The sequence below is a fragment of the Lynx rufus genome, unplaced genomic scaffold (assembly GCF_022079265.1).
Source record: "Lynx rufus isolate CCGP_SWC_20201006 ecotype Redwood Valley unplaced genomic scaffold, mLynRuf1.p SCAF_31, whole genome shotgun sequence".
Classification (NCBI taxonomy): Eukaryota; Metazoa; Chordata; class Mammalia; order Carnivora; family Felidae; genus Lynx; species Lynx rufus.
The window spans coordinates 3976440-3992457 of NW_025814847.1; the positions used below are offsets into that span (position 1 = coordinate 3976440).

Genomic DNA, 16018 nt, shown 5'->3' on the forward strand with positions numbered 1-16018 from the left:
GCCCCCTGCCCCAGGCCTCCTGCGTCCCTCCCCAGGGGCCCGCCCTGGATCTGTTTTCCACCGGGGCCTTTTGGAAATCAGTGGTCTGAGGGGCAAGGTGCTTAGAGATACTCGCTCCGTGGGGAGGGGGAGGGGAGGCGATGGTGGCTGAGGAGGGGTAGGCCACTTTCAGAGCCTCTGGTCACCCCAGTCCTGGAATGGTGGGGAGGGGGCCAGGCAGGAGATTTTACTAGAGTTACAACTCTGATACCTCAACACACCCTTCAATCTGGAAGCAGCTAAGAGAAACTTTTGTTTTGCCGGAGGTGACCGTTAAGGCACCCTGACCCCCTCTGTCCACCTCCCCCATCTGCATCACGCTGCCCCTCCCTCTGCGGAGGGGATGGGAAAGGGAGGGGGACAGGTTCCATCTGTATCTAGAGGTGCTCTTTCCAATCCTCAAGCCCTCTCTGGCCCTGACCTTTGACCTCCCAACATGACCCTTTAGACCCTCCACTGCCATATCCTGTTTGGGAATCTGTTCCTGGGTTTCCAATGGTACAAGGGGGTTGGGGCCCTTTCAGAAGTCTGCACAGATATTCCGGGCGGGGGGTGGGGGGAAGCATGTCAATCTATAAAGGGCTCAGAGCTCATCTCCCCGACAGAGCTGGGTGCGGGGGTCTGGAGAGAGAGCTCCTCTCTGCCCCTCCGGCTCCCCGCCCCCACCTTCCCTCCATTGGGCTCTCCCTTCCCTTTACTGTTTCCACCTGCTCTCCTCTTTGCTTCCCCTTGATGGCTGCCCTTCCCAGCCCTGTCCTCCTCCCCTCTCTTCCCTTCTCCCCCTCCCTCCTGCCCCTTCTAGCCCAGCTTTGGGTTCACCACCTCCCCTGGGGAGAAATAGGGGAGAAGAGCATTTGGATGGACCCCCCCCCCATTTAATTCCCCTTCTGGCATTCGGAGGCCCTCCCCACTCCAAAGAAACACCTCTCATTCTTGATGGAATGTATCCCCATTCTCAGTGACAATTTGAGGAGGGAACGAATACTGGGGTACATCAAGGGTCGAACCCCCGCCTCTACCTTCTTTGGGCATTGCATTTGGGGAGCGGTTCTCGGGCTGGATTTTCTAGCGGCCGGCAGTGGTGGAGAGCCAGGGTCGTGTGTGTGTCTGCTGTTCAAGGGGACAGGAAGGAGCCTGAGGCTGGTGGATGGAAGGGCCCCCCCTCCCCCTGCAGCTCCCACCCCTGTGCCCCTCTCTGGGCCTTACCCGAACCCCTATCAGCGGGCGAATCATGAAGTCTCTGTCCCACCCACTGTGGCTGAGGAGAGAGGCTGGGTCTTCAGAGAGAGCTCAGTCCCAGGCCGGTCGGGATCGTGGTGCCGCAGGGCCCCATATTGCTAACAGGCCTTGCATCCCCCCTCCACTGCTTCCCTGAGGCTCACTTGGGGCTGCCACCAGCCTGCCACCCTCCTGGTTCCGCTGGCCGGGCCAGGAGAGGGTGGGGGATGGGAGTCCCAGGAGATTCTTGTATATAGTGGGGTGGGACTCTTCCAAGTGATCTCTGAGCACTTAGCTCGGGAATCCCATTCTATCTGATGGAGAGGGAGTGCAGGGATGGAAGTACAGGGGGGATTTCCTCCTCTCCTTCCTCCTGTTGTGAATTAACTCACCTCTCCTCGGCCTACCCCTCCAGACCACCAGCCAGGGAGGGGAGAGGAAGGAGGTCACAGTCAGGAAAACTGGCCGCTGACAACTTCCCTCCTTCCCGCCAATGTGAGCCATCCTGAGATGTCTGTACAATAGAAACCAAACCAAATGGGCACCCCCGGTCGCCGAGGGGGGGTGGGGAGGGGGGTGGGAAGAAGGGATGTCTGTCTGTCGACCCCCCTCCCCCTCTCCACCTCTTACCCACAAAGGCAGAAGACTGTTACTCTAGGGGGCTCGGAAAATTCAATCCCACCCTTACTAATTGAGCCAAACCTAGAAACCAACGCAAAAACACATAGTGAGAGACAAAACAGAGGAGAGAAAGCGTGAGAGGGAGCGAGATAGGCGACCAACGCAAAGGAGAGAAAACAAAAATAGCAAAAAAAAAAAAAAAAAAAAAAAAAAAAGCAGTTCTTTATAATTTAATATTCTATTTTAATAAAGGCGTTTATTACCGTATAAATGTAGCAAAGAACCTGGGCTAATATGAAAAAAAAAAGACTTTTTATTAGGTAATTTATTATATGAAAAGGATATTTTATTTTATGATAAAGTGATCCTTAAAAAAAATAAAAAAACTTTAGAAGGTTTAGAATATATGTAGGGAGAGAAGAAGAAAAAAAATACATTTGTATTCAGAGTTAAATCTTAAAAAAAAAAGTGTTTTTAATATATGTTCGGGTTTACGTTCCTTTTTTCCCCCACTTTTTTTTGGGGAGGAATGTCATTTGCTTTTCGTGGGGAGCACCCTGGGATGTGTGGTGGAGACGGGGGCTGGGGGAACCTGGTCCTTCTGGGGCCCCACAAGTAGATTGGATTTCACTCCATGGGCCCCCTCCCCGCTCCCCTCCCCCTCGGGGGAGCTGGCAGAGCCAAACAAAGAAAGGGATTAACAAGAAAGGAAGACGCACTAGGACTGAGGATCCTGGGCTGCCCCCCCCCCTTCCCCTGCCCTGTCCCAGGGGCGAGTGAGGAGGGGGACGTCCAGAGCTGAGGCCTTGCAGGCCTGCGGGAACCCTCAGAGAGGTACAAGATTTAAGAGAAATAGTTTTGTTTTGTTTTGTTTAACCAAAAATGAGAGAGAGAGAGAGAGAGAGAGAGAAGAAAAAGAAAGAAACCGAGGGGTTTAAAAGAAAAGAATACTACAAAATAATAATTATTAATAATAATAATTCAAATTTATTTCATATAATCCTAGAGAAAAAGAAAGAATTACTAGTTACTTAGTAGACAATATTCAGATAGCTTAAAGTTTAGTAGCATTGAGGGCCCCTGGGTCCAGTAGAATGTATAAAAGTTGTAACGAAAAAGGAAAGTAGGTGAGGGAAGCGGTCAATTCCACCCTGCATGTGAGAACTCGCCCACGTCCAGGTATCCGGGTGCGAGCAGGTTGGGGAGCTTCCAGTCTGCTGGGGTTGATTCTGAGAATCCTTGGATTTTTAAATTGTAGGACAAATAGATGAGGGGCTCGGTCCCCAGGGTCTTTGAAAGATGGCATTGATCATTTCAACCGCATGGGAGCTGGGCGGGGCGGCAGAGAAGGTGAGCGCATTTCTCCTGCTCTGTGCCCTTGCACCTGGGGGCCTGCCATCAGGCGCATCCCTGGTCTCTGCAGAGCAGCCCTTACTCCAAAGTGGGGTGTCCTCTCGGGGTCTCAGGGAGGGTGGAGCCTGCTTCTCCCAGGCCCAAGGAAGTCCTTCTTGAAGAGTAGCCTCCATCCACCCCGCTACGGATTGATTCAAGAGCCTGGTAGGTCATTCTAGAAACAGATTCGCACACGCTTCCCACGGTCGTAGAGCTTCGAGAGGACTGAGGGGGTCGGCACCCCCGTCCTCGTTCCTATCCAATATTCCACGTAGCTTTTGGCCTCCGAGGCGGTGGTGGAGGTCGCAATCTCGGTAATGGTTCTTTACAGCTGCACTGTGCCCCTTTTCTCCACAGGTTTGCTGTATTGTCTCAAAGAAGTTAGACTCCAAGAAGGACTTCCCACCACTGGGGTATAGGGGAGATGCTGTCCTTGAAGGCCTGGGAGAACAGGGCTCCCAGGGGTACGAAGGCAGGGGGAGGGCAGCAGGGACTTCGGGGGACCCTGCCTCTACCCCTGTGTTTCAGCCCACCCCCAGCTGTGAGCGGTCAGGTAGAGGCCACCCGCCGAGCCCTGGCCTGGGGGACAGCACCCTCCCCACAGAAGACTGGGGAGCTTGGCTTTTGCATGTAAGAAACCCGCGAATCTTTCTTAGCACTTGCCTTCTAGCGGCCCCAGCTCAGGGTGGGCCCTCCTGTCCGAGGGGGTGGCGGGGGCCCCTCAGCTCTGCTTTGGGCACGTGGAGGCTGCTCCTTGACACCAGTGACTCCGTCATGCCCCTCCCTGGCCCTAGGCCCCCCCCATCACATCTCCCTCTCCCCAATTTACTCTTCTCACCCCACCTAGGGAGATCCCCCCCCCTGCTCTTTTTGTCCTAGAAACCCCGCTAGTTCGGGAAGGTAGTCTGGGGTGGGGAGGGCTTCCCCTTCCCACTGAAGGGTGCGGGTGGGGTAGGGTGGGGGGGGGAGACGGCCCTGGGGCAGGGGGACGGTCTCTCCACTGTAGAAAGTAGCGTAGGATTGTGGTCAGACTTAATTTGAGGCATCTAGCGAAGACACATACAAACCCACCGAGGAAAAAGATTTCAAAAGCAAAATAAAGGCGGGAAATGAAACGGACCCATGAATAATCAAGTCAAAGTAATGTTGCACAAAATGCAGAGAAACCAAGAAGGGGGAGGGTTAATGTATTAAATGTGCTATTAAGAACTTAATTTTATTAAAAGTATTATTAATTAAGGCTCTGGCCTCTTTCTCTGCATCAGAGTCTGACCCACTGTGGGCTGGGTGAGGGGGTTTTCTCAGGGGTGACTGGGTGCCCTGCCCCCCCCCCCCGTGCAGTGCAGGGGAGGGACAGCTCCCACTGCTGTTCACAGCTCCCTGCTTGAGTCTCCAGGTGCTCAGTCCCCTCCTGGGGGGTGGGTAGGGGTGGAGGGGTGCATGCACCCTGTCCTGCAGAACAGGGGAAGGTGAGGCTGGGTGACACAGACCCTGCTTGGACAGCTTGGACTCCCCCTCCCACCCTGCCAGGTTGGACACCCCCTTTCCTCTGTGGGTCTGGGGGGCGGTCAGGCGGCAAGCTGGATGTGAGACTTGGACCTTCCACCTCCCAGGCTTCAATCTTGCCCAGCACACGCAGGCTGGCCCTGCCTCTCCCTTCCCTCCAACCCCTCCCCTGCCTCCTCCCCTCACCCCTGGCATTGGAGCGACCTCAGTTCTTGGCATCAGGGCCCTGGGCACCAGATGGTACCTGCCGGTGATTTCCTTTGTCTCTCCTTCCAGATACCCCATCTTGGCCCTGCTGTCCTCCCTCCCCCACCTGCCCTGGGGGTTGGCACAGGGAAGGCTGGGCACCTCCCGCCCCCTTGGCACTGTCCCCAGACCACAGGACTCTAGAGGCAGCTGGCCCCGGGGGGGGGGGCAGTGGGTGTGGTGGGGAGGGGAAGGAGGGGGAGGGAAGCCCAGAGGGGCCAGAGGTGAAGGGGAGTCAGGGATGGGAGCAGCAGGATGGCCAGACGTTGGTACAAAACACAGCTTTATTGGAAGACTGAGTGTGTGTGGCGGGGGAGCAGGCAATGGAGACATGGCAGGTGGGGGGACCGTGCTGACCTCAGGGCCCTGTGGTCTGTGGGGCCGGGAGCAGGGAAGCATCCGCTCTGACATCTGGAACCACCACGGGGCAGGGGCAGGTCCCCGAGCCGGGTGGCGGTGGGGTAAGCCTTGGGGGCAGGGTTGGTGTGAGCCCAGGTCAGAGGCTAATGCAGCAGGCCCTCTTCTCACCAGGGCCCGGCTCCTGCCCAGCCTGGGCACCGCCCAGGGTGATGGCGTTGGTCCGGGTGCTGTTCTGCGTCTGCTTGGACACTTTTGCGAAGATCTCTGAGGGGGCGGAGGACAGTGATCGGGTCAGAAGACTGAGAACCCATGCTACACACACACACACACACACACACACACACACACTCCACACTGGCCTTACTGAGCACTGGGTGTGGCCACACAAGGAGGTTTTGCTGGAAGGAAATGGAGTTTGGGCACCTGGGTCCCTTCTACTTACCTGGGTGAAGGGCTAATGCTTAGCTCCCTGCGAAGTGTAGCGTTCTGGTTCCTTCCCCAAGCCTCAGGCTTGCAGAGGAGAGGGCACTAGGGAGGCTCTGAGGAGGCTGGGGGGCCCCCAGAGGGGCTGAGGGATCATCCGGGGTGGGCAAGGGCTGGGTGTCTGCATTCCCACTCCTGCCCACAGGAGCCTCAGGGACGGGATGGGGGGGGGGGCGTTGCCAAATGCAGGCAGGGGCTCTAACCTTTGAGGACAGTCTCAAACGCCAGCTCAACATTGGTGGAGTCCAGGGCTGAGGTCTCCAGGAATAGCAGTCCATTGTTTTCTGGCAGGAAAAGAAACACAATAATAATAATATTTACTTAATGTTTACTATGTACATTCGCGATGTGCTAAACCCTTGGCACGTGTTGCTGATTTAACACTTAAAACAACCTGTGAGGTGGGTTTGAATATCATCCCTTTTTTTTTTTTTTCAACGTTTATTTATTTTTGGGACAGAGAGAGACAGAGCATGAACGGGGGAGGGTCAGAGAGAGAGGGAGACACAGAATCGGAAACAGGCTCCAGGCTCTGAGCCATCAGCCCAGAGCCCGATGCGGGGCTCGAACTCACGGACCGCGAGATCGTGACCTGGCTGAAGTCGGACGCCCAACCGACTGCGCCACCCAGGCGCCCCGAATATCATCCCTTTTTTACAGAAGAGGACGGAAGACCAGAAACACCGAGAGCGTCCACAAAGGACTTGCTCACTGTCCCCTATCTAGTGAGGCTGGGCCATGGGACGCCAGAGCCTACACCCTTAACCGCTGTGTCCTGCTGCCTCTGACCCCATGAGACTCCTGGGGAGGGCGTGACTGGAGATGGCCATGGAGCTCTCACCTGCCACACACTGTGGACGCCTGAGTGGCCTGGCCTTTAACACCAATGACAAAATTATTGCCCATAAAGACAATCTTGGGGGGGGGGGCGGGCTCATGGGGAGCGCGGTTGGTTAAGCATCCAACTCATGGTTCGTGAGTCCGAGCCCAGAGTCAGGCTCTGTGCTGACGGCTCGGAGCCTGGAGCCTGCTTCGGATTCTGTGTCTCCCTCGCTCTCTGCCCCTCCCCCACTTGTGTCCTGTCTGTCTGTCTGTCTCTCAAAAAATAAAATAAATAAATAAATAAGTAAATAAAGACAACGTTGGGGCAAGCGGTGAAGCATAATGAGGGACGCAGGGTCCAGAGAAGGGGAGTGCTGAGAGACTGGGAGAGAGGTGATGGAGGTAGGGGAGCCCACGGAGGAAGTCCAGGCTGGGGCCCTAGGGTGGGAGCAGGGGCCGGGAGGCAGGAGCTGGATGGCACGGGCCAGGCTGGGGGAGCCGGGCTGGGTGGTGGAGGGCTCTCACCCGCGAACATTCGGGCCTCTTCAGTGGGCACCTCCCGGGCCTGGCTGAGGTCACTCTTGTTGCCCACGAGCATGACGACGATGGTGGCCTCGGCGTGGTCATAGAGCTCCTTCAGCCAGCGCTCCACCACGGCATAGGTCTGGTGCTTGGTCAGGTCAAACACCAGTAGGGCCCCCACCGCACCTCGATAGTACCTGCGTGGGGGGCGGCAGGAGCGGCAGAGGCAAGGTCAGAGCACAGCCCTCAAGCCGAAAGGTCAGACACGAGACCAGAGGTGGGGTCATATGAAAGCTGAGGTCCAGGGACCCAAACCTAGACGGGGCAACTCCAGGGTCCTGCGTCTGATGCCGAGAGCCCTCCGGGTCACCAGTATTGCGGCCTCCAGAGTCACCTTCCTTCCTTCCTCCCGCTTTTTCTAGCCCGCTGTTTCCTTGGGTCCTCTGTTCTTTCTTAAAAGTGTATTTATTTATTTGGGGGGGGAGGGGCAGGGAGAGAGAGGGAGACCGAGACTCCCAAGAAGGCTCGGCACGATCAGGACGGAGCCCCGTGTAAGCTCGAACTTACGAATTGTGAGATCATGACCTGAGCCACCCAGGCGCCCCTGGGGTCCTTCGTTCCGACGTTAGCCCTGGATGGCCACCAAAGAGCACCTGCACCCGCACCGTCCTCTTCTCGCTCGCGGCCACCTTTCTAGGACCAGCCACAAGCCCACCCCGTGCAGCATCCCTGAGGTGACCATCGGAGGCACCCCTGCAGGCATCCAGCCTCACTGCTGGGGTGAGGTGGGCCTTTTTCGGGCTGTGATATCTGATCCTTCCGTTTTACTCATGTGTCAGCCGAGGCTCAGGAGAGGCCAGGGGACCAGCCCAGGAGTGGCGAGCGTGCGTGGTGTGACCGAAGCCCTGGACTCCTGCTTCCTGCCTCTTGGCAGGTGCTGTCCTCCGTCACACCCACAGACCACCCCCCTCACGTCCAGCCGGACACTGGCAAATGTCCTGCATGGGCGTCCGGAGGCGGAAGGTCCTCCGTACCCCGAATGTTTGTAAAATGCAGCTGAAGGGTCCAGCCCTTCAGGTCTGTGATGAAATGGCAGCGGTTGCTGCGTGTGAAGCAGCAGGGAGTCAGGAAGAGCTCAGGGACGGCTGCTTCCCCTGCCACTAGCAGCCGGGGTCGCTGCGCCCTGCCTCCGGCTGCGTGGCTCACGGCACCCACCCGTGTCTCGCCGGGGCCACGGCGTCCCGGGGTCCCCCCAGTGCGCACGGGGCCCGTGGCCTCTGCTCCACAGGCCCTCCCTGACTTCCCCAGCGCCCCCACCCCCCAGCCCCCAGGCTCACGCGGAGGTGATGGCCCGGTACCGCTCCAGGCCGGCCGTGTCCCAGATCTGAGCCTTAATGGCAGCGGTGCCCAGCATGACCGTGCGGGTGGAGAACTCAACCCCGATGGTGGTGCGGCTGTCGTGGCTGAACTCATTCCGTGTGAATCGGGACAGCAGATTGGTCTTCCCCACTCCTGACTCACCGATCAGCACCACTGAGGGGGCAGAGAGACAAGGGCTGAGCTCGGGGGTCTGTCCGTCCGGAAAGGGAGCTGAGCTCGGGAAACTGAGGGGGACCCAGGGGGACTGCAACTCTGCAGGGTCCATCCTCCCCGGGTGAAGGGCCGAGAGTCTGAAATGGGCTGCGGGCCCGTAAGGCTGCTTGGCCTGGTCCGTGGAGACACGACCGCGCGGTCAGCCCCCATTTCTGTGATGGGGTGCCGTCTGTCTGTGGGGGTCGGTGTTCAGGGGCCGTGAGGCTGGCAGGGTGTGTGAATGCGGACAGAGACGTAGGCAGTCTGGGGAGCGTGACAGGGCCGTGCCTGTGTCTGTGTGTGAGCTGTGAGGACGAGGAGGAGGCTGGGCGTGCACGTGCGCACACGCGTGTGGGGAGCCGTCGTGTGAACGGAAATGTGGGGAGAAGAATGTTCGGCGGGTGATCCTCACGGAGGGACACGGGTAAGACATGATGGGGCTGGGTGTTGGACCGGCCCACCCCGACCTCTGTCGTATGACGACTGGGAATAGTGATACTATCTATTTTACCGGTTGTTGCAAGAAATAAGTGAGATATCGCCCAGGCTGGAGTGAGTGTGCAACAACCCATTACCATCGTGATCGTTGTCGGCAGGCCAGTGTTATCACCGTCAGGTTTCCAGGGCCCAGGATCCACCGGTGGGGCCACAAAGAGCCCCGGGGCCGGTGGAAAGCGTCCAGGGCCCAGGTTTACCCACCGCGGGTGAGCGAGGGGCTGGAGGAGGGCGAGGGGGCCGATGCAAGCATGACCCGCTAATTGCGCAACACTGAGCACGCATCCAGGGTGACGGGAGGCCCCCCAGGTTCTGGAAAAGCAGGCTGGCGCCCTCCCCACTCGGCCTCTCACTAGCTAGTGACCTCGAACAGGTGGCTCAGTTCTTCTGGCTTTCAGTTTCCTTGTTTATAAAATGCGTCAAAGCCCCTCAGACTCGGGCAGGGCAGGAAGGAGCTGGGAGCAGGGTGGGGGTGTGTCCCTGCCTCCTCCCCCCCTCCCCCCTCCCAGTGGGAGGGGCTCAGCCTGTCCTCAGGCCCAAGAGGTGCTCAGGGCAAGGGCTTTGGGGTCCGACAGACCCGGCTTCGAGTACGGGCTGGGTGACCATTTGTCCTGTCCTCGGCTGTGAAACGGAGACGCTGACTGTTCACACGGACTGAGTGCCTACTACGCGCCGGACGCCATCGTAAAAGCTTTACACACGTTCACTCGTATAATTCTCGCATTGGTGCCCCGAGGCAAGGCCAGTATTATTACCACCCCATGTTTACAGACGAGGAAACGGAGGCACTTGGGCTTCGGTGGCTGGCACCAGATGCCACCGCTGGTGTGGCAAACGCAGAGGTGCCCTGCGGGGGGCGCTGGTTGGCCTCGCTTGAGGCCCTGGCGGTCCTGGGCCGCCTGCACCCAGCGTCCGGGCAAGGCCGGGGGGCACAGCACTCCCCGCCCTCGGCCGAGGCTTTGTGACCCGGGGCCGCACAAAGCTTCTCCCCGCTGCTCGGTCTTGCTTCCTCTCCCTTCCTTGCACCGGTGTTGATCCACAAGAGACGTCTTATACCCCAGACTTCTTAGAGTCAGCTTCCGGAGACCCCAACCCGCACTAACCAGTGACCGACAGAGCTGCCCTCTCACAGTCGATCTGGCCCCTGACCGCTTTCAGAGAGAGAGATGCATTTTGGGGTTGTTACGGTGGCCAACGAGCCAGAGGGGGCACACGCTGAGGGCTCAGTAAAGGGCAGTTTCTAGCAGCACCGTTTGTCCCAGCCTCCCCTTCTTGGGAGAGAGGCCGGGACAGCACGGGTCCCCCCCGGCCCCAGCAGCCCGAGTCCCAGCTTGAGCGAGGGCGGGGCTGAGGCCGGGAGAGGCGGCGGGGTGGGGTGGCTGGGCCGGGAACGACGGCTCTGCCAGTGAACCCCGCCCTGGAGGAGGGGTGCGTGGGGGCTGGGGACACCAGAGGGTCCAACGTAGGGGCTGAGGTAAAGGAGCGGGAAAGGTCATGCTCCCGGGGCCAGCCAGGTTGAACCCAGGCGCCTGCTATTGGGCCCACGGGGGCTGCCGAGGGACGGCCGACGGGGCCCCAGCCCTCAGTCTTCCAGGTTCTATCAGACCCTGCTCTCAATTTATGAGATCCTCCCTGTTTTCACCCCAAAATGGACAAAGCTCTCCTTTTCTTTTCTTTCCTGCACATGCACCCAGAGACAGGACTTTCTTCCTCTGGAGGTTGTTTCCTCTTTCTCAGGAGGGAAGTCCTCCCTGAAATCTGACCTCCACCTCCTACGCTGTGGTGGCTGACGACTCTTAGGGATGTGGGCTTCCTCTACGAAGGCAGCAGAGGGGCCTAACTCGGCCCTACGCAGGCTTGCTCGACATCCTTATTTACAGCAGCAGAGCCTTCCCGAAGCCCCAGGACTTTTGCCCTAGTAATCGGACCCTCCCCAACTCCCTGCAGCTTTCTTTCTAATCCAAAACGAATGAGGAGCCCTCAGGGGTCCAGGTGAGAGATTAAAAACAAAAACAAAAACAACAGAACGGGCGGGCGCTTTCAGGCTCTGCTGGTCTCTTTTTTTATAGACCCCAACTCACCCTTGAAGACAAAGTTATAATCTTCCTCGGTTCTGTTCCCCATCTTGGCTCCACATGGAGGGTACGAGTGTCTTCAGGGACAGAGGTGACGGGGCTATGCGTTGGCGCAGTGCCCTCAACCCTCAGCTCTCCAGAGACCTGGGTCCGCGCCTCCTCTCATTGGGGGTGAGGAAACTTCTGCAGGCAGAGGGACTGAGGGCGACTTCAGGCTGGGCAGGGCCCTGGAGGCTCAGCGCTGGCAGGTGGGGTGCTTCGAGGAAGCCAAGGGGACGGAAGCTGAGAACAGGAAGAGCAGGCGGCAGGGGACCTGGGGCCCAGGTGGGTGGAGAGACGATGACGTCAGACAGGTTAGGCAGGTTGGGTGTCTGCTCCCAGCCTGGGCTCCCGCAGCGGGGCGGGCCGGCAGGGGGGGGGGGGGAGGGGAAGCTGGGGCCCGCACGGCACCTGCAGAGAGCCATGCCGCTAGGCTCCTGGGACCGGGGACCCACTTGGGTGGCCACCAATGAGTGAGAAACAGCCTCTCAGGGCACGGAAACCTATTGGCCTCCTGCATTTCCTTCGGACCTTCCGGGAGGGGTAACTGGGGGCACGAGGGGAAGGGCTGTTGGGGCGAGGGGCTGGGGCTGACGGGTGCCCATCGCTCCCAGAGTTCTGGCAGCTGCTCCTCCCGAAGGCCCAGGGCCTGGGATGGGCGGTGTTCCCCACCCTGGGTGGAGCTGAAACTCACCACCAACCTCTCCCCTGGGATGGGTCCCTTCCTAAGGCCCTGGGCTAGGGGCTGGTGGTTCCCTGTCCACGCCTGCTCTAGAGACCCAGGGTAGGGGGGAGACCCGAAGTACATGGAGCGAGGAGTTTGAGTGCCGGGCAGGATCTGGAGATGAAGGGCTTTGAGAGCTTCTGGATTGCTTATACTCCCGCCCCGCCCCGGGATCTCAGGCCTCACGAGGAAGCCATGCCGTCTGCAAAGGGCCCTGATGTCTGGAGGGTCTGTGTGAGCCCTTGCAGGTGGCTAGCAAGCACTCTTCCAACTCCAAGAGCAGAAAAGGCATTCCACCCCCCCACCCCCCACCGCCAAGGTGGGACTGGAGGACACTGGATCTGCAGGGCCCCATAATCTTGCTGACAAGACCCCCACCGGCGCCCCGCTCCTCCAAGATCACTTGCAACGGTGTGACAGTCGGATGGGTAAACTCACTCCCAGCGGCAGGGCCGAGGATACGTCCTGTTGCTGGAAAGGCCAAGGCGGCTAAGGCATCACTGCGGGAGCCACTTGGCTGCCAGAAGGCAAGGTGAGGGGCCGGCAGGAGTCGCAGGCCCTCAGGGGTCTCCAGAGCACTCCGTGCTCCTTCCCACCTCTTTGGACTCCTCCCATTCAAGAAAGCAGCCATCACGCAAGATAGATAGGAGTTCAAGTTTATTCTTGGAAAAAAGTCTCAGCCTCCGGAACCGTCCAGAAAGGTTTCCCCAGGGAGCCCCGCCCCTCCAAATGATCACTGAGCTTTTCTGACCCCAGCTCCAACCGAGGCTCGCTATGATGCCGCCACTTGGGTAAGGGGCTCCTCCAGGTACTGCACCAAAGCCTGGGCCTGCAAGAGGGGAGGGGTGATCAGGCCCGCACAGGTCTGCCACCAGAGGGGTCCCAGTCTACGTGGGCTCCTCCGCTGGGCGCCCCGCCCCCACCACACACAGGCTGGGTGACAGGAGGACTCCAGGAAGGCGACGGGGTGGGAGCGGGCAGTGAAAAGCCCAGGCCTGGGCCCAGGGCTGCAGACAGCGGGGCACGTACACACCTTGGCCTTGAGCATCCCGAAGCCCACGGTCTCCTTGGCGTACATACACAGCAGGAGGTTGGCCACCCGCGTGATGGCTACACGGCCCTCCTGGTGGGGCGAGATCACGGGATGTAATGTTCTGCCTGGCACCTTTAGCCCTTTCCCCAAGGGCTCCTCTTCAGAAAGGTTATCTTCCTTCCATGCCCTGGGCATGGCAGGAGCTCCAGACCAAGGGCTCTGGCCACAGCCCTGGACGTGGGATCCTGAGTTCAGATTCCAGCTTCAGCACAGCCCTCTACGACTTACTATGGGAAACTCAATCTCCCAGCCGCTTGGTTTCTCTTTCTGCGACCTGCCCCCCCCACCCGACCTCATCCCAGCTGGTAAGGGTACACAGGAGGGGGTTTTGAATCTGCAAAGGGCTGTCCACATGGGTGATGTTTTTACTATGGGTTCACCCCAACCAAAGACACTGCGAGGAGCTAGGGAGCAGTAGCCTAAGGTAGAGTTCTCTTTTCCCGTGGTAATGTTTCTCAAATAGCAGGTCTGACTCTAGGGTTAGATCAGTTAAGGAGGTGGATTAGCATTTAAAAGAAGAGAAATGGAGTGCATTGCCTGCGGTAAGGGAAGTACTGTTTCGTGAAACTTTTGTTTTAGTGTGGGGGGGGGGGGGCGTGCATAGGGCTCTGACCTAAAAGGCATTTCTTACAGCTGGGGTGTTGACAAGATGTTGGAAAACCACTGCTCGACAGCACCAACCCCAGGTTAGGCACGAAGGAGTCATCAGCTGAACTGAAATGGCGTCCTTGGTTGGGCATGGGGCGAGGATGAGGCAGACAGCCCGGTTACAGTGGGTTACAGCCCAAATCCTTTGGGGAGACTTCACTCTTGGGCCTTTTCGGTTTGGTTCGCGAACTTTCCCTGGCCATCTGCTGTGTGCTGGGAGCCAGGTGCTTCACTCCCTGCCTCTCTGGCCTCACCTCTACTCACCTCCCCCACTCCCATGTTGTACCAGTACCAGCTACATCAACCTTGTCCATCCTTGACCAGATGCTACTCTGCCTCAGGGCCTTTACGCTTGCCTTTGTCAAAAATGTTCTTCCCCCAGACAGCCACAGGGCTTGCCAACTTCCTTCAGATCCCTAATGAAATGTCACTTTTCCAGTGAGATGGTCCCTGACATACGCCCCACCTCACTTCCTTTCCCATCGCATTTTCAATACCTAACATCCTAGTTTTTTAACTTAGACGCGTTTTACGGCACACACAAAACCGTGAGCTTCTGTGAGGAGTTAGAGCTGCAGTTTTTTGTTCCATTTGCTACTTTTTCCCTAGTCCTTAGAACACTGCAGGGACGTAAACATTTGTTGGCCCAACAAACACAAAGGTGAGCGAAACAGTTTCTGTCTCCCGGAACTTCGCCGTCTAATGGCTACTTCCCCTTTCTAGACTGCAGCTCTGTTTTCTGTAAACGGAAGGAACAGGCCCAGGGTCTGGAGACTCTGCTGTGCTGCTGTGAGTCTGCGAATCTGGGATGACGACACTGCACAGCTTACGTCCTTTCTTTTGGTCTTCACGACAACCTGTGTGCACGTGTGCACAGGTGATCGGTAATCGGACGGATTACCGCTTCCACCTTAGACATGTGCTAGGGAAGCTTAGAGAGGTTGAGTGACTTACCCGAGGTTCCACAAACGACAGGTGGCTGGCTGACACCAGACGCCCAGTCAGACCCTGGGTCCCTGGCTCCTTCCTCACCACCACTTGAGGCACAGGGTCCTGCCCTACCATAATGCAGCAGCAGACCAACTCTTAGCCCTCAGAGATCCTGTCCCTGCCCCTCCAACCATCCAGGATGGGGTCCAGGTCGCCCCATGGGGATCCCCTTGGGGGACAGAGGAAGTGGCTCTCCTCTCCATACCATGCAGTCCATGAGGATGAATTTGAGATTGTCTTCGTTAAACGCTTGGTTCCCGTTCCGGTCGTAGGCGGCCCAGATGTTGCTGGCGATGGCCGCGGTGACCCGGGCGTCCGTATCCCCGTAACCGGAGTAAGCCAGCAGAGAGCCCTCGTTATTCAGCAGCCTGGCGAGTGGCGGCAAGAGGTTCGGACGTGCCCGCGGCGGCGACAAAAACGTCCCAGAAAGCAGGGGTCTGGGCAGAGCCTGTCCAGAACGTGCCCCGGGATCCACGCTCCGGTCTCCCCCCACCCCCACCCCTCCGGCCGCGGCCGCCCCGCCTTCCTCCCCTCCCCGAGACCCTTCCCCAGCGCGCCCCGGGCTCGCCGCTCGCCTGCTCCGTCCGCACTCACAGCGTGCTCTGGACACCGCCGGTGTTGGCCTGGCTTAACACCTGGGTCAAAGCTTTGGGACGCAGCATGCCTGCGGCTCCCAAGCCCCCGCTTCCGCGCCAGCCCCCGAGCCGTCTCCCGCGGGCCTCCGCGGGCACCTCCCCGAGCTCCGGGCCGCTCCGGAACGCCGCGCGACCCGGAGGTCCCGGCCGCGCTCCGCGGTGACGACGCAACACCGCCCCCGCCGCAGGGGGCGCCGGGAGTTGTAGTTCCGTGCGGCCTTGCGGCGCACCCTGGGAACTGTAGTTCGCCTTTCCCCGGGGACCACGCGGTGGAGGGGGGGCGGAAAGAGCGGGAGCGAAAAGGACAGTGGCAGTACTGGAAGGACGTTTAACCCCTCCCCGGGGACAGAAGCGTCACCATGCCCGCTTGACAATCCACGACCAGTAACTGAAAACAGCAATCCCCGTATTTGTCAGGCACACGTTTGTTACTTTTGAAAGCAGTTTCCTACGTTATGCACGGCCCTGTGGGATGAGACCAAGGCTCAGAAAGGCCGCGCCTGCCGAACCCAGGCCCCTGGAGCCGTACTTAGTAACG

General features: G+C 58.8%; 2 protein-coding genes across 2 annotated transcripts; both read right to left on the minus strand.

Annotated features, from left to right (window-relative positions):
* Nucleotides 1–5333: 5333 nt before the first annotated feature.
* Nucleotides 5334–11520, minus strand: RAB25 (RAB25, member RAS oncogene family). Its single transcript, XM_047093004.1, has 5 exons — nt 11358–11520; nt 8547–8742; nt 7213–7406; nt 6069–6149; nt 5334–5646 (listed from the first exon to the last, which is right to left on the minus strand). Exons 1-5 carry the CDS (start codon nt 11398–11400, stop codon nt 5519–5521), a joined length of 642 nt encoding a protein of 213 aa, XP_046948960.1. The 5' UTR covers nt 11401–11520; the 3' UTR covers nt 5334–5518.
* Nucleotides 11521–12754: 1234 nt separating this feature from the next.
* On the minus strand, nt 12755–15636 carry LAMTOR2 (late endosomal/lysosomal adaptor, MAPK and MTOR activator 2). The gene is made up of 4 exons (XM_047092990.1): nt 15440–15636; nt 15051–15213; nt 13148–13237; nt 12755–12943 (listed from the first exon to the last, which is right to left on the minus strand). Exons 1-4 carry the CDS (start codon nt 15505–15507, stop codon nt 12887–12889), a joined length of 378 nt encoding a protein of 125 aa, XP_046948946.1. The 5' UTR covers nt 15508–15636; the 3' UTR covers nt 12755–12886.
* Nucleotides 15637–16018: the final 382 nt, after the last annotated feature.

Excerpts from the sequence above, each read along its gene's own strand:
- LAMTOR2 (XM_047092990.1), bottom strand. The coding sequence starts at position 15,507 with ATGCTGCGTCCCAAAGCTTTGACCCAGGTGTTAAGCCAGGCCAACACC. Across the intron at positions 15,214-15,439 it reads GGCGGTGTCCAGAGCACGCT|GCTGCTGAATAACGAGGGCT; the intron begins GTGAGTGCGGAC and ends GCCACTCGCCAG. Across the intron at positions 13,238-15,050 it reads TCATCCTCATGGACTGCATG|GAGGGCCGTGTAGCCATCAC; the intron begins GTATGGAGAGGA and ends TCGCCCCACCAG.
- RAB25 (XM_047093004.1), bottom strand. The coding sequence starts at position 11,400 with ATGGGGAACAGAACCGAGGAAGATTATAACTTTGTCTTCAAGG. Across the intron at positions 8,743-11,357 it reads TTATAACTTTGTCTTCAAGG|TGGTGCTGATCGGTGAGTCA; the intron begins GTGAGTTGGGGT and ends CTGCCCCCTCAG. Across the intron at positions 7,407-8,546 it reads TACCGGGCCATCACCTCCGC|GTACTATCGAGGTGCGGTGG; the intron begins GTGAGCCTGGGG and ends CCCCCCACGCAG.